The sequence below is a fragment of the Antechinus flavipes genome, chromosome 4 (assembly GCF_016432865.1).
Source record: "Antechinus flavipes isolate AdamAnt ecotype Samford, QLD, Australia chromosome 4, AdamAnt_v2, whole genome shotgun sequence".
In the NCBI taxonomy this organism is placed as follows: Eukaryota; Metazoa; Chordata; class Mammalia; order Dasyuromorphia; family Dasyuridae; genus Antechinus; species Antechinus flavipes.
In genome coordinates this window covers 84,982,362-85,005,673 of record NC_067401.1, presented here as the reverse complement: position 1 = coordinate 85,005,673, position 23,312 = coordinate 84,982,362, and the positions used below count along the sequence as shown (strand labels likewise).

General features: G+C 35.6%; 1 protein-coding gene across 1 annotated transcript in view; it reads left to right on the top strand.

The window, feature by feature from the left end:
• Positions 1-23,312, top strand: part of LOC127559568 (cation channel sperm-associated auxiliary subunit epsilon-like) — a 124,815-nt gene that overhangs the window by 22,103 nt on the left and 79,400 nt on the right. Inside the window, 3 exon segments of the mRNA XM_051993459.1 lie at positions 2,818-2,887; positions 15,626-15,696; positions 18,068-18,092. Coding sequence (XP_051849419.1) covers positions 2,818-2,887; positions 15,626-15,696; positions 18,068-18,092 — 166 coding nt within the window.

Sequence of the window (23,312 nt, the reverse complement as noted above, 5' to 3'; positions counted from 1 at the left end):
TATAGTTCCCAAGATTAATCTTTACCTTTTTAGATTTCTCTTGAGTTCTATATTTGTAGATCAAACTTTTTGTTAAGTTCTGGTTTTTTCATCAGAAATAGATGAAATTCGCTTACTTCGTTGAATGTCCATCTTCTTCCCTGGAAAAAGATGCTCATTCTCGCTGGGTAAGTTATTTTTGGGTGCATACCAAGTTCCTTAGCCTTTCGGAATATCATATTCCAGGCCCTTCGATCTTTTAATGTGGATGCTGCCAGATCCTGGGTGATCCTTATTGTGGCTCCTTGATACTTGAATTGGGTTTTTCTAGCCGCTTGCAATATTTTTTCTTTCACCTGAGGGTTCTGGCATTTGGCCACTATATTCTATATTTGGCCACTATATATGGTGTTTTGATTTTAGGATCCCTTTCAGTGGGTGATCGATGAATCCTTTCAATGTTTATTTTTTCCTCTGTTCCTATGACTTCTGGGCAGTTCTCTTTGATAATTTCCTGGAAGACAGTGTCCAGGCTCTTTTTTTCATCATGTTTTTCTGGGAGTCCAATGATTCTCAGATTGTCTCTCCTGGATCTGTTTTCCAGGTCTGTTGTCTTCCCCAGAAGGTATTTCACATTTTTCTCCATTGTTTGATTTTTTTGGATTTGCTTGACTGATTCTTCTTGTCTCCTCGAGTCATTCAATTCCACTTGTTCAATTCTGATTTTCAGTGAAGTATTCTCTTCACTCACTTTTTTAAAATCTTTCTCTAATTGTCCAATTGAGTTCTTTTGTTCTGTGGAATTTTTTTCCATTTCGCCAATTTTGTTTTTTAGAGAGCTGTTTTCTGTTTCCAGTTCACTAATCCTATTTTTCAAGGATTTTACTTCTTTATCCACTCTCTCTTTAACTTTCTCCAGGCTCTTTTCCCATTTTTCTTCTAGCTCCCTTGTGAGAGCCTTTTTAATCACTTCTATGAGGTTCATCTGTGCTGAGGAACAGATGATCTCTTCCTTTGGGGATTCACCTGGAGACAGTCTGTTTTTAGTCTCCTCAGGATTTAGAGTCTGCTCTCTATCTGTATAGAAGCTGTCAAGGGTTAAAGTCCTCTTCAGCTTCTTGCTCATTCTGTCTATTAATCAGAGACAAACTACCAAAGAAAAACAGAAAAAACTGGAGTCTTTCTTTGGGGGAGGGGCTGGGTGTGTTATCGAGCTTCCTCTACAGACTGCAGGGGGCAGCAGTGAGGCACTAGCAGGACTGTGCTGCGCCTGCGCTCTGAGATCCCAGAGCGTGCTGAGTCACTGAGGGGGGGGAAGGGGGGGGGGGGGGCGGCCAGGTCCTAAGAGACTCCAGCTGTTTGCAGTTGTATTCTTCAGCCCCGGTGTTTTTAGCTTCTCTGCTGGGCTGTTGACTTGCTGCAGGTTCCAAACCTGTAGCGAAGCTCTCCCCGCAGAGACGGCTACGATCACTCCCCACCCCCTCTCCAGTCTGCTCCCGTGCTCTCACTGCCGCTGCCCTCAGCCTGCGCCCGATCTAAAACCGTCCCAGCCCTCCAGTAAAGACAGACCTTTCTTGGCGGATCTCAAGGATGGCTTCTCTTGGTAACTATTTGTGGGTTTTTTTCAGTCAAGCATTGATTCAGAGGCTTGTAATGAAGTGGATAGTGAGAGAAAGCGCGGAGCTTATGCAACTGTGAGCCTCCTCTCCGCCATCTTAACCGGAAGTCCCACTCTATCAAACATTTGAAGAACAATTAATTACAGTGTTACATAAATTGTCTATGAAAATAGGGAAAGAAAGCATTCTATTAAACAACCGCAAGATAGATATATCCCTGGTACCTAAACTAGGAAGAGGCAAACCAGATAAAAAAGAAACTGTAAGCTAGCATCTCTAATACTAATACAAAAACATTAACTATAGTACTTTGTTTTAGCGAACAATGAGAAACAAAATGAGTGCTGATCAGTTAAGAAATGGTTAAAAGAATCATGTATGGTATATGAACACAAGAGAATATTATGCTATAAGAACTGATGAAAGGAATGATGCAACGAAACTTAAAAAGACTTGTATGAACTAATGCAGAATGAAGTGACCAAAACTAGGAGAAAAAAATTTGCAATTATTGTAAATATTGCCAAGGAAAACAATGTCGTAAAAGTTGAACAAATTTAAACAAAATGATACTTTCATATATCCTCTAAGGAAACAAATCTAGTTAAACAGACTCTATAGATAAACTAATTCAAGATGGAATTAAGCACTGAGTTTAAAAAATTCTACATGTATCAGTGACTCTATCAGAAAACTTTTCACAAATAAAATCTTTTGGGGAGGTTTTAAAAAGGCCTTCCAAATGACCTGGCTTGGTTACAACAAAGATTTCTTAAGGCCAAGTTGTTCATTTGATCCTTTCTTTGCAATTTAAGGAGTTTAATGAAATTATTAATAAAATTATAATAATTAGGTTCAGAGTAGAGAGTTTCATCTCTGGCCTATTATGTGTATTTCTCCCTTCTTACACGACTTGTTAAATTTAAGAAGAAGGAAAAAAAAAAAGCAAAGCCTAAGTTATAGGTAATAGAGAGTCTCACTTTCATATGCAAACCTTTTCTGTATACAGGGAAATGTTTATTTCCTGTTGCATTGTGTCAAGTTCATAATATAAAAAGAAAAATAAAATAAAAAGACCCTCTTCAATTTAGAAGTGAAAGGGGAGGACCATAGAGTTCATCTAGTCAAGTCTGCTCATTTATTTGCAACACAGATTAGATGTTCATATTAAAATTTAAGGAAAGTGTTTAATAGTTTTCAAATTTTCTTTTTACTTTAGTTTACCAGAAACAGAAATGCTGTGTAATGATCAAGGTGTTCATATAATAAGACCCAAAACTTGGGGTAAAGTAAGTTTTAACTATAATTTTTTTAAATTTTGATGAGCTATTTTCATTTCTTAAAGCTTATAATGCTTCCTTCTGAATAATAACAGTTCAATATTAGCTATAGACTATATTTTGTCCATGAAGAAAATAGATTGGTCGTATGAGAACTTGCATTACTATATAGTGTCAAAATATTTTGGACATTACATTTCCCAGACCTGAGACCCAGCAAACAAGTTGTGCCCTGGACTTGGCATAATAATAATCCTTTGAACTCTGAAGATATTGCCCTTAAATAAAGTGGATTGTTTGGACTGCCACCAGTTATTCACTGAAGGATTTAGCTTCCTTTATTTCTTGGGGGGGAGGGGTCCAATCACATTTTCATAATCCCTGTTTCTTGTCACTGACTGGTACTGCATTCTTGTTCTTTTCCCAGAACTTTGGATCTGTGTCCCCACAAGGTGGCAATGACCCCCAATATCTTGAGATAGTGACTGATACAGTGGGATCCAAGAACACCTGTATCGTCCTAAGAAATGCTAACCATAAGAACTTTCTTAAGATCTAAGAATGATGTATAATGGACTAACCCTTTTCATATATATAAATGACCCCAGCCTCAGCAGCATTAAGTCCTCCTTTGAAAGAGAAGGACTTCTTCCTGCAGGTGTCATTTTCTTCACTCTAAAATTAATTAAACTTCTATTTGTGTTCTGATGCTCCTGTCTCTGGGCTGCTCTGTGCAGTTCTAGCCATCCATAGGTTAGAGGCTACTTTTGGTCCATTTGATATTAATTAGTGTCAGAAGTGGGATTTGACACAGAACTAGGCCAAATGGATCTTTCTGTACCAGTGAGGGTAGACTAGATATCACTGGAGATTTATTTTTCTGAATTCTGATCTCCCTTTTCTGGTGAATCCACTGCCCTTTCCCACTCACATTCTCCACCTCAAATTTGATTGAACTTGGCTTTCTTTGAGAGGAATATTCCATAACCTAGTTTCTTGATTCAGATCATTTGAGTAAGATCAAATAGACTGGCATTTCTATGTACCTTTTCACTTTTGAAATGCATGTCTGGCTATGGAATGCAGTGTCTTCTGTTTTATATAAATGCATGTCTGGCTGTAGATTTAGGTTTGGGTTTTTTGCACATGGTAAATTTAATTTGTGAAAGAATTGCTTACATGGTAGGTTTTGTGTTTGGTTAGAACTTGTTGAAATTGCTATTTTAATTGTGCACTTTGTTTCAATTTGCCTTAACATTTTTTCTGAGTCTGTATCTCTGTTCGCCAAATGTCTACGTCATGTTTATGTTGTGAATTAGATTCTGTTACCTTAAAAGAGTTAAAATTCAGCCATCCAGAAAAATTGTATTTGCAGAGAATACTGGAAAAGATTAACTTTACTAACTCCCACCTTAGGTTGTTCATTAGAAATTAGGTTATAAGAAAATAGGAAACGCTTGTAAGACTTTTTTTTTCCCTTGTGGTCCCAACACTGGCCAAGCTGAGGCCTCAACTTTCCTCTAGAAAGTTTTAACACCATTAAAGACACCTTAGCAGGTTCTGGAGCTTTTGAGATTAATTACCAAGGAGTTTGGCAATTAGTCATTTTAAAATTGCAGAAGAGAATTCCTTAGAGTTTGGAGGAATTCCAGGACTCCTCTGCTTTCTGAACTAAATCTTATTAAAAGGGTTTTTTTTTTAAGTTTTAAAAGTAATTGACACAATTAATAGCATTAATTAATACCTAGTTCTAGGGTAGTGAAGGAAAGTTAGTTGGCAGAAAGCCCAGAAATAGACAAGGTGGGAGGGGGGGGGGAGAATAAATAGCAACCTATTGTTAAGCCTTCCTTGACTCCCCATTTGGCCCTGAGCCCCGTTCTGCATAAAGAATATGGTCCCCTTTAAATAAAGACTAGGGAAGGTGCTGAAAAAGGGAAAACACCCCAGAAAGTATTGAAGGTTTTTTTTCACAACTCTTAATTACTCAGCATGCCTCATTCCCCTTTCCCAGACTCATAAGTGTATCTCAGTTGTGAAGACTGTTAACAAGAACATTACAACGCATGTCCCCTCTGTTATCATCTCTCATCTTTGATTAGATTAAGAAAAGAGAATGCTTGAGAATTTTAGGGAAACTTGAATTCTGTCCCACCTCATAGAAATGGGGCAGCAACCACAGTGGTTCACTAAACACCCTGAACCAGCAATTCCCCAACTTTAGCAACAACAGCTGAAGGGAAGGGATTTGGGGCCCCACGACCAGCATTCCATGAGTCCTGAAATCTGCAACTGCTACCAATGGGGAGATTATGGCACCAGCTATCCTCAACCCCTAGGAAGTACCCTCTGCATTCCCTAAAATGGTTGTTAAGCAGTCAGCATCTCCAAAGTATCTCTGCAAGCTCTGTTCAGCCACTGCTTGAGAAAGTCTGAATGCCTCTGACAGTAGTAGTATGGCAGGACAAGACCAGGAAACCTGCAACCTCTCTCCTTTGTAAGTCCATCCTTAATCTTGTCCAGTTGCAGAAATGCATTAGCTCTGTAATTTATGGCAAGTTATGTTATCTCTGCTCCACTTTTCCTGATTTGTAAAGAAGCAAATAATAATAGTGGTTGTTGTGAGATGAAAAATATATAATAATTGTAAAGTGCTTAACACAGTGATCAACATATGCTAAGCCCTACATATTTGTGCTTGTTATTATATTATCCAGCATTTAGCACATTGCTTGGCCCTATTAAGTCTTGAAATTTTTTTATTCATTTTATTTAACTATTCAAAGATATTGTCATTCAAAAATACCCTCATAATCCTGTTTGCAATTTTCCTTTTTCCTTTCTTTTCTGCATTCCTTCAAACTGTTTTTATTTTGATGCTCTTTTTACAAACACGATAGAAGAGCATCCACTGGAACATATATTTAATTTCAAGTACCCAAGCATGTGTACCTAAACATTGAGGATATTTTCCCATCTTGCACTCTTTTCCATTATCATTCTTGATTTTCAAATGGGTGGGTGAATAGCTACATGACTAAGAAATAAGCCAGTAGGTGTGAATATTGTCTTCTTTTTCTTTGTTTAATATTTACCACTGAGGACGAAGAGTTTTGAATTTTTCTTTTTGAATCCCAACACTGGTAATTCATCAATATCTAAAGTACTATTGCCAAAAAGTGAAGAATTTTTAGTTTCTGTTATTACTCCCTTAACCTTTGATTTCCTCACCCTTTGACTTCCATTTTGTCTAATGAAGATTTTTATACATTTTTCATTTGTGATTATTTTTCATATAACACATATACTAGATCCTATATCCATGGGTAAGAAGTTCATCCATCTAGTAAACACACACACATACACAATTACATAGGAAAATATCCAGTGAAAAGAGAGGTTGTATATATAGAATTCTTTGCTTCTTTGCCAAGTTTGTCATCAGAATTTGATTAAATCCCAAAGATACAACTTTCTATCATTAAGATATGATAATTATTTTATGACCAAAAATAAATTTTAAAAGACCTCATAGAGATTTGGGCTAAGTCTTTTAGGGAAGATGTAAGAATATGGGCAAGAAAAAAATTGCACATGGTGAGGTATGGATGGATTGGGATCCACATGGATGAAAGGAATGTCCACATTGATGAAACCTCAGAATTAATGAGGCATTAAAGCATAACCTAGAAAAACAGTATACATAGACAAAAAATATAAATCTGAAAAAAATATCCAAAAAACACTTCCTTAAAGCTTAAGATCTTAAGTTAATTTCCAGAGGTCTTCAGCTAACTTCCAAAGAGCTAATTTTGGCAAGAAAATACATTTAACATCATTAATAGCTTGTTCTATTTCTTTTTCTAAAAGGAGACTATTTAAGTAATTTATTTTCTCTTCTGTTTAATCTGGACAATCTACATTTTTGTAGGTATTACTCCATTTCACTTAGGTTGTCAAATTAATTAGCATAAAATTGTGCAAAGTAACTCCTAATTATTGCTCTAATTTCCTCTTCATTAAGTGAATATTTCTCTTTTCATTTTAACTAACAATTTGATTTTCCTCTTCTTTTTCTAATCAAATTAACTAAAGGTTTATCTATTCTGTTGGTTTTTTCATAAAACCAACTTTTAATTTTATTTATTAATTCAATAGGTTTTTTTAATTTCAATTTTATTGATCTCTCCTTTTATTTTTAGAATTTCAAGTTTGGTATTTGATTGGGGGTTTTTAATTTATTCTTTTTCTAGCTTTTTTAGTTGAAAGCCCAATTCACGGATCTTCTCTTTCTCTGTTTTATGCAAGTAAGCATCTAGAGATATAAAACTTCCCCTTATTACCACTTTGGCAGCATCCCACAAATTTTGGTATATTGTATTATTAGTGTCATTCTCTTTGGATGAAATTATTGATTGTGTCTATATTTTTCTGTTTCACCCATTCATTCTCTAGGATGAGATTATTTAGTTTCCAATTACTTTTTGGTTTATTTTCCCCTGGCCTTTTATTGGATGTAATTTTTATTGCATCGTGATCTGAAAAAACTGCACTTACTATTTCTGCCTTTCTGCATTTGATTTTAAGGTCTTTATGTCCTAATATGTGGTCAATTTTTGTATGGGTTCTATTAACTGCCAAGAAGAAATTATACTCCTTTCTGTCTCCATTCAATTTTCTTCAAATATCTATCATATCTAGTTTTCCTAGTATTCTATTTACCTCTTTATGCATTTAACATCATGAGAAAATAGTAGGTATTGCTTAACTATTTTGCATGCTAGTTGACAACAGCCAAAATCAGGATAATGCATAAGAATGCTTGATGATTAAATTAGAGGTCTCTTAGATCCCCCCCTTTCCAATGTACTAAAGGAAGTTTTGTCCTGATCTGGAAGAAAGCCTGATTTGATAGGCTTATTCCCCCATCACTTAGTCTTGTGTGGAAGTATCAAGACACACACACACCCCTGAGTAAGCAGAGAAGGAAAAAGCCATGCAAAGTCACAAAGCCAAAGCTAGTAGATGAGAATTTCCAATGGAAGAAGGGAAGGGGCTGCATTGATATATTGTTGCTTATGTAACCACAAGGCATATCTCTTGGCAGATATTGTTTTGCTAATACCCATTCAAAAGGCAACACCAAGATGGTGATTCTCCATTTCCCTTCTCTCTTTTCCTTTCTTCTTAAAAAAATCTGTGTGATTGATTTTTCATCTCTTTCTTAAAATATGTTTGACTTTTCTGTTTACTTATTCTCAAACAATTGTGTTTAACTCAGTTGGCCACTAATTACTAATGTGTATCATTGCTCAGATGCAAACAAAAAAGGGTAACTGGTGAGTGCCTAGATGGAGAAAGCTAAAGCAACAGTGTCTACCCAAGGCAGAAAGAGATTACTTATTCTAGGATTCCTAAGCACTGGATGAGAAGACAAGTTGTGCCACCAGGGTGCAATTGAAATGGGATCTTCACCATTTTTCTTCTCATTATTTCCAGTGGAAAAAGGAAGTCATTGCTGAGTGAGAGAGATTTCACTGAATAAATGGCCCAAAGAGAGGAGTATACTAGACCACCAAAAGTGGGAATGAGTAAGATTAAGTGACAATCCTATCATCCTATTATCATCATGACATCACATCACCACCATGACACTATGAGAACTATGTTTAGGATTCAGAGGTTTTTGTTTATTTTTTTTAATAACATATGTTTCTTAAATTATATTTTGTTTGGTTTTATTCTAATGTTCCATTTGACAGTATTAAAATTTTATATACAGACTTCCGGTTAAGATGGCGGAGAGGAGGCTCACAGCTGCATAAGCTCCATGCTTTCTCTCACTATCCACTTCATTACAAGCCTCTGAATTAATGCTTGACTGAAAAAAACCCTCATATAGTTACCAAGAGAAGCCATCCTTGAGATCCGCCAAGAAAGGTCTGTCTTTACTGGAGGGCTGGGACGGTTTTAGATCGGGCGCAGGCGGCGGGCAGCAGCAGTGAGAGCACAGGAGCAGACTGGAGAGGGGGTGGGGAGTGATCGCAGCCGTCTCTGCGGGGAGAGCTTCGCTACAGGTTTGGATACTTTGCTCCGGCAGCAAGTCAGCAGCCCAGCAGAGAAGCTAAAAACACCGGGGGTGAAGAACACAACCCCAAACAGCTGGAGTCTCTCGGGACCTGGCCGCCCCCCCTTCCCCCCCCACAGTGACTCAGCACGCTCTGGGATCTCAGAGCGCACCCGCACACAGTCCTGCTAGTGCCTCACTGCTGCCCCCTGCAGTCTGTAGAGGAAGCTCGATAACACACCCAGCCCCCCCCCAAAGAAAGACTCCAGTTTTTTCTGTTTTTCTTTGCTAGTTTGTCTCTGATTAATAGACAGAATGAGCAAGAAGCTGAAGAGGACTTTAACCCTTGACAGCTTCTACACAGATAGAGAGCAGACTCTAAATCCTGAGGAGACTAAAAACAGGCAGTCCCCAGGTGAATCCCCAAAGGAGGAGATCATCTATTCCTCAGCACAGATGAACCTCATAGAAGTGATTAAAAAGGCTCTCACAAGGGAGCTAGAAGAAAAATGGGGAAAGCAGAGTGAGGCTTGGCAAAAGGAGAGGGAAGCTTGGGAAAAGGAGAGGGAGGCTTGGCAAAAGAGCCTGGAGAAAGTTAAAGAGAGAGTGGATAAAGAAGTAAAATCCTTGAAAAATAGGATTGGTGAACTGGAAACAGAAAACAGCTCTCTAAAAAACAAAATTGGTGAAATGGAAAAAAATTCCACAGAACAAAAGAACTCAATTGGACAATTAGAAAAAGATTTTTAAAAAGTGAGTGAAGAGAATACTTCACTGAAAATCAGACTTGAACAAGTGGAATTGAATGACTCGAGGAGACAAGAAGAATCAGTCAAGCAAATCCAAAAAAATCAATGGAGAAAAATGTGAAATACCTTCTGGGGAAGACAACAGACCTGGAAAACAGATCCAGGAGAGACAATCTGAGAATCATTGGACTTCCAGAAAAACATGATGAAAAAAAGAGCCTGGACACTATTTTCCAGGAAATCATCAAAGAGAACTGCCCAGAAGTCATAGGAACAGAGGAAAAAATAAACATTGAAAGGATTCATCGATCACCCACTGAAAGGGATCCTAAAATCAAAACACCAAAAAATATAGTGGCCAAATGCCAGAACCCTCAGATGAAGGAAAAAATATTGCAAGCGGCTAGAAAAACCCAATTCAAGTATCAAGAAGCCACAATAAGGATCACCCAGGATCTGGCAGCATCCACATTAAAAGATCGAAGGGTCTGGAATATGATATTCCGAAAGGCTAAGGAACTTGGTATGCAACCAAAAATAACTTACCCAGCGAGAATGAGCATCTTTTTCCAGGGAAGAAGATGGACATTCAACGAAGTAAGCGAATTTCATCTATTTCTGATGAAAAAACCAGAACTTAACAAAAAGTTTGATCTACAAATATAGAACTCAAGAGAAATCTAAAAAGGTAAAGATTAATCTTGGGAACTATATTTTGACTATATAGATGTATAAAGAATACATGTATACCTTGTTCTAGAAATTGATGTGGAAAGGACATTGTATCAGAAAAAGGGTAAAGTGGGGGTAGTACATCTCATGAAGAGGCATAGGAAACCTATTATATCTGAGAGAAAGAATGGAGGGGGATGAATATAGTGGGTATCTTACTGCCTTCAGAATTGGCTTTAAGTGAAAAATCTTAAGACATATTCAATCTATGGTGAAACTTCTCCCACCTCATTGAAAAGTGAGAAGGGAAAAGTGAAAAGGGAAGGAATAAGCTAAGAGGAAGGGAATACGGGAACTGGGAGGGAAAGGGGTAAGATAGGGGGAGGAACTCTAAGGCGGGGGGAGGGATACTAAAAAGGGAGGGCTGTGAGAAGCAAGTGGTGCTCATAAGCTTAATACTGGGAAGGGGGGGAAAGGGGAAAGAAGGGAGAAAAGCATAAACCAGGGTTAACAAGATGGCAAGTAATACAGAATTGGTCATTCTAACCATAAACGTGAATGGGGTAAACTCCCCCATAAAGAGGAAGCGGTTAGCAGAATGGATTAAAAGCCAGAATCCTACAATATGTTGTTTACAGGAAACACACCTGAAGCGGGGAGATACATGCAGGTTAAAGGTAAAAGGTTGGAGCAAAATCTACTATGCTTCAGGTGAAGTCAAAAAAGCAGGGGTAGCCATCCTGATCTCAGATCAAGCTAAAGCAAAAATTGACCTAATTAAAAGAGATAAGGAAGGACACTATATCTTGCTAAAGGGTAGCATGGATAATGAAGCACTATCTATATTAAACATATATGCACCAAGTGGGGTAGCATCTAAATTCTTAAAAGAGAAACTAAGAGAGCTGCAAGAAGAAATAGACAGTAAAATTATAATAGTGGGAGATCTTAACCTTGCACTCTCAGAATTAGATAAATCAAACCACAAAATAAATAAGAAAGAAGTCAAAGAGGTAAATAGAATACTAGAAAAGTTAGATATGATAGATCTCTGGAGAAAATGTAATGGAGACAGAAAGGAATACACTTTCTTTTCAGCAGTTCATGGAACCTATACAAAAATTGACCATATATTAGGACATAAAAACCTCAAACTCAAATGCAGTAAGGCAGAAATAGTAAATGCATCCTTTTCAGACCACGATGCAATGAAAATTACATTCAACAAAAAACCAGGGGGAAGTAGACCAAAAAATAATTGGAAACTAAATAATCTCATACTAAAGAATGATTGGGTGAAACAGCAAATCATAGACATAATTAATAACTTCACCCAAGAAAACGATAACAATGAGACATCATACCAAAATGTATGGGATGCAGCCAAAGCGGTAATAAAGGGAAATTTCATATCTCTAGAGGCCTATTTGTATAAAATAGAGAAAGAGAAGGTCAATGAATTGGGTTTGCAATTAAAAATGCTAGAAAAGGAACAAATTAAAAACCCCCAGTCAAACACTAAACTTGAAATTCTAAAAATAAAAGGTGAGATCAATAAAATTGAAAGTAAAAAAACTATTGAATTGATTAATAAAACTAAGAGTTGGTTCTATGAAAAAACCAACAAAATAGACAAACCCTTAGTAAATCTGATTAAAAAAAGGAAAGAGGAAAATCAAATTGTTAGTCTTAAAAATGAAAAGGGAGAACTCGCCACTAACGAAGAGGAAATTAGAGCAATAATTAGGAGTTACTTTGCCCAACTTTATGCCAATAAATTCGACAACTTAAATGAAATAGAAAAATACTTCCAAAAATATAGCTTGCCCAAACTAACAGAGGAAGAAGTAAATATCCTAAACAGTCCCATCTCAGAAAAAGAAATAGAACAAACTATCAATCAACTCCCTAAGAAAAAATCCCCAGGACCAGATGGATTTACATGTGAATTCTACCAAACATTTAAAGAACAATTAACTCCAATGTTATATAAACTATTTGAAAAAATAGGGATTGAAGGAGTCCTACCAAACTCCTTTTATGACACAGACATGGTACTGATACCTAAACCAGGTAGGTTGAAAACAGAGAAAGAAAATTATAGACCAATCTCCCTAATGAATATTGATGCTAAAATCTTAAATAAAATATTAGCAAAAAGATTACAGAAAATCGTCACCAGGATAATACACTATGACCAAGTAGGATTTATACCAGGAATGCAGGGCTGGTTCAATATTAGGAAAACTATTAGCATAATTGACTATATCAATAACCAAACAAACAAACCATATGAACCATAGATGCAGAAAAAGCATTTGATAAAATCCAACAGCCATTCCTAATAAAAACACTTGAAAGCATAGGAATAAATGGACTTTTCCTTAAAATAGTCAGGAGCATATATTTAAAACCATCAGTAAGCATCATATGCAATGGGGAAAAACTGGAACCTTTCCCAGTAAGATCTGGAGTGAAGCAAGGTTGCCCACTATCACCATTATTATTTAATATCGTATTAGAAACACTAGCCTCGGCAATAAGAGTCGAGAAAGATATTAAAGGAATTAGAGTAGGCAATGAGGAAACCAAACTATCACTCTTTGCAGATGATATGATGGTATACCTAGAGAACCCCAGAGATTCTACTAAAAAGCTATTGGAAATAATTCATAATTTTAGCAAAGTAGCTGGCTACAAAATAAATCCCCATAAATCCTCAGCATTTTTATACATCACCAACAAAACCCAACAGCAAGAGATACAAAGAGAAATTCCATTCAGAATAACTGTTGATACCATAAAATATTTGGGAATCTATCTACCAAAGGAAAGTCAGGAATTATATGAGCAAAATTATAAAAAAGTCTCCACACAAATAAAGTCAGACTTAAATAATTGGAAAAATATTAAGTGCTCTGGGATCGGCCGAGCGAACATAATAAAGATGACAATACTCCCTAAACTAATCTATTTATTTAGTGCTATACCAATCAGACTTCCAAGAAAATATTTTATTGATCTAGAAAAAATAACAACAAAATTCATATGGAACAATAAAAAGTCGAGAATCTCAAGGGAATTAATGAAAAAAAAATCAAATGAAGGTGGCCTAGCTGTACCTGATCTAAAATTATATTATAAAGCAGCAGTCACCAAAACCATTTGGTATTGGCTAAGAAATAGATTAGTGGATCAGTGGAAAAGGCTAGGTTCACAAGACAGAATAGTCAATTATAGCAATCTAGTGTTTGACAAACCCAAAGCCCCTAACTTCTGGGAAAAGAATTCATTATTTGATAAAAACTGCTGGGATAATTGGAAATTAGTATGGCAGAAATTAGGCATGGACCCACACTTAACACCATATACCAAGATAAGATCAAAATGGGTCTATGACCTAGGCATAAAGAACGAGATTATAAATAAATTAGAGGAACATAGAGTAGTTTATCTCTCAGACTTGTGGAGGAGAAAAAAATTTATGACCAAAGATGAACTAGAGACCATTACTGATCACAAAATAGAAAATTTCGATTACATCAAATTAAAAAGCCTTTGTACAAATAAAACTAATGCAAACAAGATTAGAAGGGAAGCAACAAACTGGGAAAACATTTTCACAGTTAAAGATTCTGATAAAGACCTCATTTCCAAAATATATAGAGAACTGACTCAAATTTATAAGAAATCAAGCCATTCTCCAATTGATAAATGGTCAAAGGATATGAACAGACAATTTTCAGAGGATGAAATTGAAACTATTACCACTCATATGAAAGAGTGTTCCAAATCATCATTGATCAGAGAAATGCAAATTAAGACAACTCTGAGATACCACTACACACCTGTCAGATTGGCTAAGATGACAGGAAAAAATAATGATGAATGTTGGAGGGGATGCGGGAAAACTGGGACACTATTGCATTGTTGGTGGAGTTGTGAACGAATCCAACCATTCTGGAGAGCAATCTGGAATTATGCCCAAAAAATTATCAAATTGTGCATACCCTTTGATCCAGCAGTGTTTCTATTGGGCTTATATCCCAAAGAAATACTAAAGAAGGGAAAGGGACCTGTATGTGCCAAAATGTTTGTAGCAGCCCTGTTTGTAGTGGCTAGAAACTGGAAAATGAATGGATGCCCATCAATTGGAGAATGGCTGGGTAAATTGTGGTATATGAATGTTATGGAATATTATTGTTCTGTAAAAAATGACCAGCAGGATGAATACAGAGAGGACTGGCGAGACTTACATGAACTGATGCTAAGTGAAATGAGCAGAACCAGGAGATCATTATACACTTCGACAACGATATTGTATGAGGACATATTTTGATGGAAGTGGATTTCTTTGACAAAGAGACCTGAGTTTAAATTGATAAATGACGGACAAAAGCAGCTACACCCAAAGAAAGAACACTGGGAAACGAATGTGAACTATCTGCATTTTTGTTTTTCTTCCCGGGTTATTTATACCTTCTGAATCCAATTCTCCCTATGCAACAAGAGAACTGTTCGGTTCTGCAAACATATATTGTATCTAGGATATACTGCAACATATCCAACATATAAAGGACTGCTTGCCATCTAGGGGAGGGGGTGGAGGGAGGGAGGGAAAAAAAATCGGAACAGAAACGAGTGTCAATATAAAGTAATTATTAAATAAAAATTTAAAAAAAAATTTTTATATACATGTTTCCTGTCCTCCTCTTTGACTCCATGGAAGCCTCTTAGTTTTTTTAGCCTGGAGTCAGAAAGGCTAATTTTGAATCATTCAGTATTGGAGCTAACTTACTGATTACTTAATTCAACACCTTCGCTTGTCAAATAGGAAATAGAACATCATAAACCACTTTGCTCAGGTCACAGGGTTTATTAAATGAAGCAGACTGAGAATTAGTTTCTAAGGAAATTGGAATTTCCCTTCTTCCTCTTATTTTTGGGAGGATTCTCTTCTCTTTTCCCCCATTTCTTTCCAGTTTCTTCACATCTCTCTTCCACACTGTCTTATGGAAAAGAAGACAATACTAAACATCAAATGTTTTTGTGTTATTGATGAAGATGTTACTTTTCATGCCAATGATTAAACAGCTATAGTAAATGCTATAATTTCTAGATTTCTTCTGTTTTGGTTAACTTGGATAACTGGTTTTTCTATTACATTATTCATCCATAAAATAGGGATCAACATTATGTTCCTAATATTGTTTTTATTTTAAAATTAACTCAAAGCTTCCCATCTCTCCTCTATTTTTTTAGTCAGAAGATGAGAAACGCTATTTATTTGTGGATCATCCTAGTAACTGCTTTTTGTGGTATCTCCAATCGAGGTAAAAAGCTTTTTAAAACCTTTATATGTAACATTTTTGTAACATTTTGAAGTTTTCCAAAGCATATTACAACATTATCTCATTTGATTCCTTTAATAGTTTCACATATTCAAGTTCGAGTTTTTTATTCTCTTGTCAACTGGACCAGAACTAGCATCAGAAGCATTAACCCTTCCTTCTAGAAGACAGGCTTCTATCTGTAGGTGTCATTTTTATCACTTTGAAATGGATGGGTAGAGCCAAAACAGAGCAAACCAGAGACAGGAGCATCAGGATACAAACAGAAATTTAATTTCAAAGTGAGAAAAATGACACCTACAGATAGATGCTGAGACTACTTATATACATGAAAGGGGGTGCCCCACAACACAGTTATTTTCAGATCTTGAGATAATTTTCATGGTTAGCATTTCTTGGGACAATACAGATGTTCTTAGATCCCATGGGAACAATCATTGTCTCAAGGTATGGGAGCTTGTGGCCACTCTGTGGGGGAATAGACCCAGAGTTCTGAGATAACAGAATACCTCACCATAGTTATTCCAGAAAAAAACAAGTTAAGAAAGAAGCCCTAGAGGTTTCCTCTCAAAGAAAACCAAACTTGATCAAATGTGAACCAGAAGATTTGAACAGGAAAGGGCAATGGACTCACCAAACAAGGGGCATCAGACTTCAAAGAAATAAATCTTCAGTCATGCCTAATCCACCCCACTGGTACCAGAAGGTTCATTCAACTCTGTCCTATATCAGTTCTCACTTTTGTCACCCAATAATGTCGACTAGACTGGAACTGGTCTCTTAACCTGTGGGTGACTGGAGCCAAACAGAGCAGGCCAGAGACAGGAAAGTCAAGATACAAACCAATGTTTAATTAGTTTCAGAGTGAAGAAAATGATGTGTGCAAACAGAAGGCCCCGTCCCCTCCAAAGGAGCCCAACTTGCTATACCAAAGGCAAATCTTATATGCCACAAATGAGATATGGATCATAACAATCACTTTTAGGTTTTGAGTAACCAGTCCCACAAGCTCTGTGGGAACAGTATTGTCTCAAATCTATGGTGTCCTATCCATCCTGTGTGGCACAGAAGCAGAGTTCTGTGACAGGAATAGGTATTGTGAATATGTGATGGATGGCTCTGAGAAATAGTGGAAGTTAAATTCCTCAGTGATATCTGGTGCTGGTCCAAGCAATACACTTTCCCAAAAAGTGATATCATCCTGAGTGCAAAGGATTACTATTATGTAAAGCTCAGGACACAGTTCATTCCTGAGTGTTAGCTCTGGGAAACAGGGTATGTCCAAAATATGTTTGATACTTGACTATAGGCATTTGTTTCAAGGACTATATTTTTGTTTTTGTTTTTCTTTTTCTTTTTCTTTTTTTTTTTTTTTTTGAAAATAGTGGATAAGAAGACGGGCTTAAGGAATGTAAGTAGTTTAGAAAAAGAAAAGTCATTAAGTTATCTTTTTTTTTTCTAAATGAATAAAATAGAAGTCAGAAAGTAGAATAACTTTGACAAGCTACAAATTAAACTTACATACTTTAAAAGAAAGTTGTATAATTTGGAACAGATACAAAAGAATTAAGGAACAATTTACTGCCTTCAAGACTTAAGATGAATTAAGAACACAAAATATAACAAATGTGACTTTTTACACAAATATACCCATACTTAACAAATCAAGTACATACATCCTTATTTAGCTATCCAAGACAAATATACCCATACTTACTAGCCAATATGACTCTCAGAAGAATCACCTTGTGCTGATATTTTGAAAGCTCCCCGTTTGGTATTATTTTGATAATAGCCAGATTACTTAACACAAAATAAAACTGACCTCATTATTTTGTAATTAATAACATGAGCTTTTTGTTTGTCACTGGCTTCATTCACCAAATTTGGCTCTAAAACCCATTCTATTAAAAAAAATCATTGAACATTTTGAAGTGCTTATTAAATACAAAGTTCATGGTAGGTGCCGAGGGCAGAAAGAAGGGGGAGGAGCAATTAAGTTATCTTTATCCTCAAGATGCTTACATTGTTTGATAGGAGGAGAGAGATTGGAGAAGGTTTGGAAGAGGGAAGAGAATGACAGTATATTCACGAGTAACATTGAAAGATGAAATTGGGAGGTATATAAGACAAAGAATGTAAAATCCCAAAAGCCAACTGAAAATTTAATCTGTTGAATCATACAGAGTTATTCTAAATTTTTTAAGATTAATCTGGCAATGAGTATAACTAACATTAAAGGAAATATATCCAAGAACCTTATAATATTTATGCATATGTGATTAAAAGTAGATGGCATAGAAATTACAACTTTTATTTATTATTTATTTAAATATTTTTTGTTTTTTTTCAGCCAAGTGACAAACAAACCTCTTCAGGTAAAATTTTTATATTCTGTGTATCATTTGAAGATTATTTTTTACTTCTTACCTTTCTAAATCTCTAGAATAGTAATTCATAATTCTGATGTATGCTATATTGGAAGAAGGATACAAAAGTAGTGAAACAAACATAAGATGTCACAATTCAGGAAAAAATGGAAATCACTGCTTAAAATATCTTTGGTCTATTGTCAAAATATTTTCTGTTAATCTCAACAGTAAATTAATAAAATTTCAGGCAATAGACATGAAAATCTTAATTACTTTTTCTTCGGCAATATCAGAGTAGTAGACAATGAGGACCCTATCCATGCTCTTTAAAAATCAGCTTCTTAAGCTATATTTCAGAACCCCATAACACTCAAAATTATGATATATTATCAGTAAATGTTAGATTTTCACATGTTTTATATGCTTATATACCTGGGGTCCCATAAAAATTTCTTAGATAAAAAGGGACATAAGTGGAAAAGTTTTAAGAAGACCTGCTCCAAAATATCCCTTATCTGGCTAACCTATATTCATCTAAAAGGAGGAGTTAAGAGTGAGGGAATGAGAGAAACGAGGCTTGTAAACTGCTTGTAAAGGAGATATCAAGGAATGAAATCTTATTTCAGTACATGGTTGTGAATCTAAGATCACAGAAATTTAACTAGCATCATTAGAATCTACTACATATAATTGAGTAATATTTTTAGGATCCCACTTTGTATCAGTTCATAAAAGTTTTCCAGGTTTTTCTGAAAGCATCCTGCTCACCATTTCTTACAGCATAATAGCATTCCATCAGAATCATATACCACTGCTTGTTCAACCATTGCCCAGTGGATGGACATCCCCTTGATTTCCAGTCTATAACCACCACAAAAAGAATTGCTAGAAATATTATTGTACATATAATGCCCTTTTTATTTTTTAATCTCTTTTTGAATACAAATTGTGTATTGTTTCTGTATCAAACATATGCACAGTTTTATAGCCCTTTAAGCATAGTTCCAATTTGCTCTCCAGAATGTTTGGATCAATTCACAAGTCTACCAACAGTACATTATTGTCCCAGTTTTTCCACATACCTGCCAACATTTGTCAATGTATTTTTCTGTCACGATAGCCAATCTGATACCTCAGAGTTGTTTTAATCTATTACATTAATTAATCTACCACTATTTCTTAGCTAGTTGCAGATTATTTTGATCCCATGGTTTTAAACTGGCAAAATGTTTTATTTTCCACATTTCTATTCCACGTGGTATTTTTTTTGCCAATGTAGTACTCAATGAACATCACTTCCATATGGCATGGTAGAAATAATTAGGTTCTTAAAGCCCACAGCAAAGGAGCATAAGCTCTGACATGTTCTACTAAGATGAAAAATCTTTGATAATAGTTCTTGCAATTGGGAGTCAAGTCAAACTGTGGACCTATGAATAGGTAAATACACAAAAATATCAAAGAGCTAGGATCATGTATACATTGGGACACTCCAGGAAATTGGGCCTTAACTCACCTTGAGCTCAGTATAAGTCATTCAGGGCAGCATTAGGAAATGAGGCTTGGAATGAGGCCACCATGCTGTTTTTGAGCTACTTTCAAACCATGCTACTACTCCACACAGTGGCTACTGCATGGAAAATGTACCTAACACCACAGCATCTAATTACTTAAAGTAAAAAGCTAGTTAAATTGTTTAGAAATATAAATAGCAAATTTTGTTTTTAAAAGGTGCAGTGTTTAAAAAGTTGTTCCTTTCACAATTAAGCACATCTAACAAAAAGATAAAAATTAAGAAAAAATTAAATATGATAAATCTCTGGAGATTAATGAATTGGAATAAAAGGGAATATACCTATCACCTATGTATGAAGACTTTATAAAGCTGGCTATGCATAAAGACAAAAAAACTCATTTAATATTCATTGCTGATTTATGTTGAGATTACAGTTCATTAAGACCCCAAAGAGTTTTTTTTCAGTATAACTGCTCTTCAAATTTTCCCCATCTTAAACATGTGAAATTGTTTTATATATATATGCATTCAAGTATTGTTATTATTCAGTCATTTTTTCAGTCAAGTCCAACTCGGGGTTTTCTTGGCAGAGATTCTAGAGTGGTTTACTACTTTCTTCTCTAGCTTATTTTACAGATAAAGAAACTGAGGCAAACAAAGTTAAGTGACTTGCTTAGGATCACATAGCTAGTAAATATCTGAGGCTACATTTCAACTTAAGTCTTCCTGATTCCAGACCTATAATTCTATCCACAATACCACCTAGTTATCTACATGTACAAGTGTAAGACTATATTTATATTTATTTCTATTGAATTTCTTCCTCCTGAGTTGGGGACTGGTGCTCTATCTACTGGGCCACCCAGCTGCCCCCTCTATTGAATTTCTTAATAGATTTAGCCCATTTCCCTAGTCTGTCAAAATCTTTTTTGCATTCTGATGCTGCCATCTGCTATGTTGGTTATCCCTCTCAGCTTTGTGTCATTTGCATTTATCCAAGTCATTGATAAAAATGTTAAGCAGCCCTGTACTAAGCCTAGATCCCTAGAGCCACTCCACTAGAGAAGTCTCCTGCCATGTTGACATTGAACCAGTTCTTGAATTCATGTGATACATCATTTAATCACTATCCCTTCTCCTCCTCCACATGAAAGCATGAGATAACGTATCAAAAGCATTGCTTCAATCTAGGTAAATCATATCCAAAACATTTCCCTTACCTATCTGTTTAGTAATGCTGCCAAAAAAGGAAATGAAGTTAGCCTGGCATGATCTTGACTTAAGAAAGCAAAACTGGCTCTTTTTATTAAATAATAATAAATTAATAAACAACAAAATTGGCTTTTTATTTACTTTTTAAGATGTTCACTGTCTTTCATTTTAATAATTGTTCTAGAATTGATCAGGAATCAAAGACAAACCTATAAGTTTTTAGAATTTGTTGTCATCTCTTTTCAAAAACTTGAACATACTCTTATTTAATCTTTTGATTCCATTACCATTTTCCCTTGGTGATCTTCCCAATATGACTGAGAGTGACTTCAATCACATCTGCAGATTCTTTCAAGACCTGAGAATATACTTCATCTAGCCATATATATTATCCTTCTAAGTCATTTTTGTTCTCTTTCCCAGTGTAAAGTTATCTTCCTCTTCAGAATAAAAGGAACAAATTATAAATCAAAGAACTCTGCTTTCTCTTTGTGATCCAGTATTTATCAGTACTATCACCCAAGCAAAATCCTATCCTATGTCTTTATTTTTAATTAGCAGCTTCTACCATGCATTAATACCATGACTTATACGGATATTGGGACTTACCCACAGTACCTTTGCTGTGCAATATCTTCACATTTGCAGTTTTTTCTTTAGCATACAGGATAAGCATACAGGAATATTGTAGACAAATCCTTTATCTGTCATCTTCTATATCAAGCACCAATTGTCAAAATTATAGCACCTTTTTCATCTGGAATTTGATAGTAGATTTAACCTCGTCTACCTTAGCCACCACATTTTCGTTCTCATAACTTCATTTAGACAAGGATCCCAATATTTAAGGGATTTCCTTGATTGAGGAATCAAAGGCCAAAAGACTTCTTTTTTTTGGTTTGTTTTGTCAGATTATTGTTCTTGTTCTACTTCAAGACGTTGGAATCTCTATGGCTCAGAGATTCATCACCGTGCTGCAGAAAATTTAGATCAGGATATAAATTTGAACTAGATAATACCAAAGAAATGTTTTTTCCTTGGGGGAATCATCCTTATTTACACTATTCTGCAACTCCATAATTTCCAACAACTTTCTGCATTCGCTCCAGGTTCCAAGTACTGTTTTTCACACAACTTCACAGTGGATATCACAAGAGATTTTGCTGTTGGCTGGTATGGGTCACAATCCAGAAGAGGCCATATCCCTTCTTGGATTCTCCTTTTCATCTCAATATAATGGAAGAAAAAAAAACACCCTTAAAAATTGTCCTAAGTCTCTTTTGCTCTAGTTCTTCCTAATTCTGAAATTTTTTTCAATCTAAGTTGGCTTGCTACTTCCCTCTGTATCCACAATGGTTTCTTTTTACAAAATCCCATTTTTTCCTGTTCAACTTGTTGTCTTCAAAATTTCACTTTTGAGTATTACCTGTGCATCCTAAGCTGATTTCTTTGATCCTAACACTTCCTCTGACTTTCTTTCTTCCTCTTTCCTTCATTTTCTTTCCCTTTCACTTCCTCTCCCCAAGTACTTTGCTCATTTCTTACCTCTCCCAGTATTTCAGTTATCTGGAGTAAGGAAGACTTAGTTCAAATCCAGCCTCAGACATTTATCGGCTGTGTGAGCTTGAGGAATTGCTCTTAAAACTCTGAATCAGTTTCTGCAACTATATAAAATGGGAACAAAAGTGAGAATTTCTAGAGTACTATAGAAATGCTAGCTATTATTATAATCTCTTATTCTAAAATGAAAGGAGGGAATTTATATCCTATGACTGATACTAATCTCATGTGATGTAGACTGCAGTCTAATTATTCATATGGTTATATGTACAAAGAGTTAAAAATTGATTTTTTTACTTATTGTCTTCTTTCTACTTTTTCTTTTTCTTTCTTGTTCATATATTTGAATATTAGTACTTGTCCATATTTTTTTTAAATTTTAAATGAAGGAAGAAGGAAGATAAAATACAATCAGAGGGAATCAGATGAAACCTACTAAGGTATAAAATGTTTGAGATCAACCAAGGCAGGAAAGCACATTGTACAGGACTGAGATGTTAAAATGAAAGTCAGGGAAAGTCTAAGCCAAGGTCTGAATACCAGCGTGCTAGAATCAGTTTTCAGAAAAAGTTAGATAGGACACTGGATGCACTTGCTACAAACAAGGTTAAATCTGCATCCTTATGACATGGCTTTCTATCAGGACTGGCTAAAATTTTAAAGGATATATGGGCAGTGGTTCTCAAAGTGTAGTCCAAAGAATTGTTGGGGTCTCTGAAACCCTTTCAGAGGGTCTACAAATTCAAAATCATTTTTTTATTTCTAATATAGTAAATAGCTATAACTATAACCCATGTGAACAAAAACTCTTTGAACAGATCCTCGATAGTTTTTTAACATGAAGATACTGAGAACAAAAGTTTGAGAACCACTGGGTTAGAGTATACATATAAAATGTGACAATGCTTTACAATAGAAAGTATGCTTCATGGTTCACT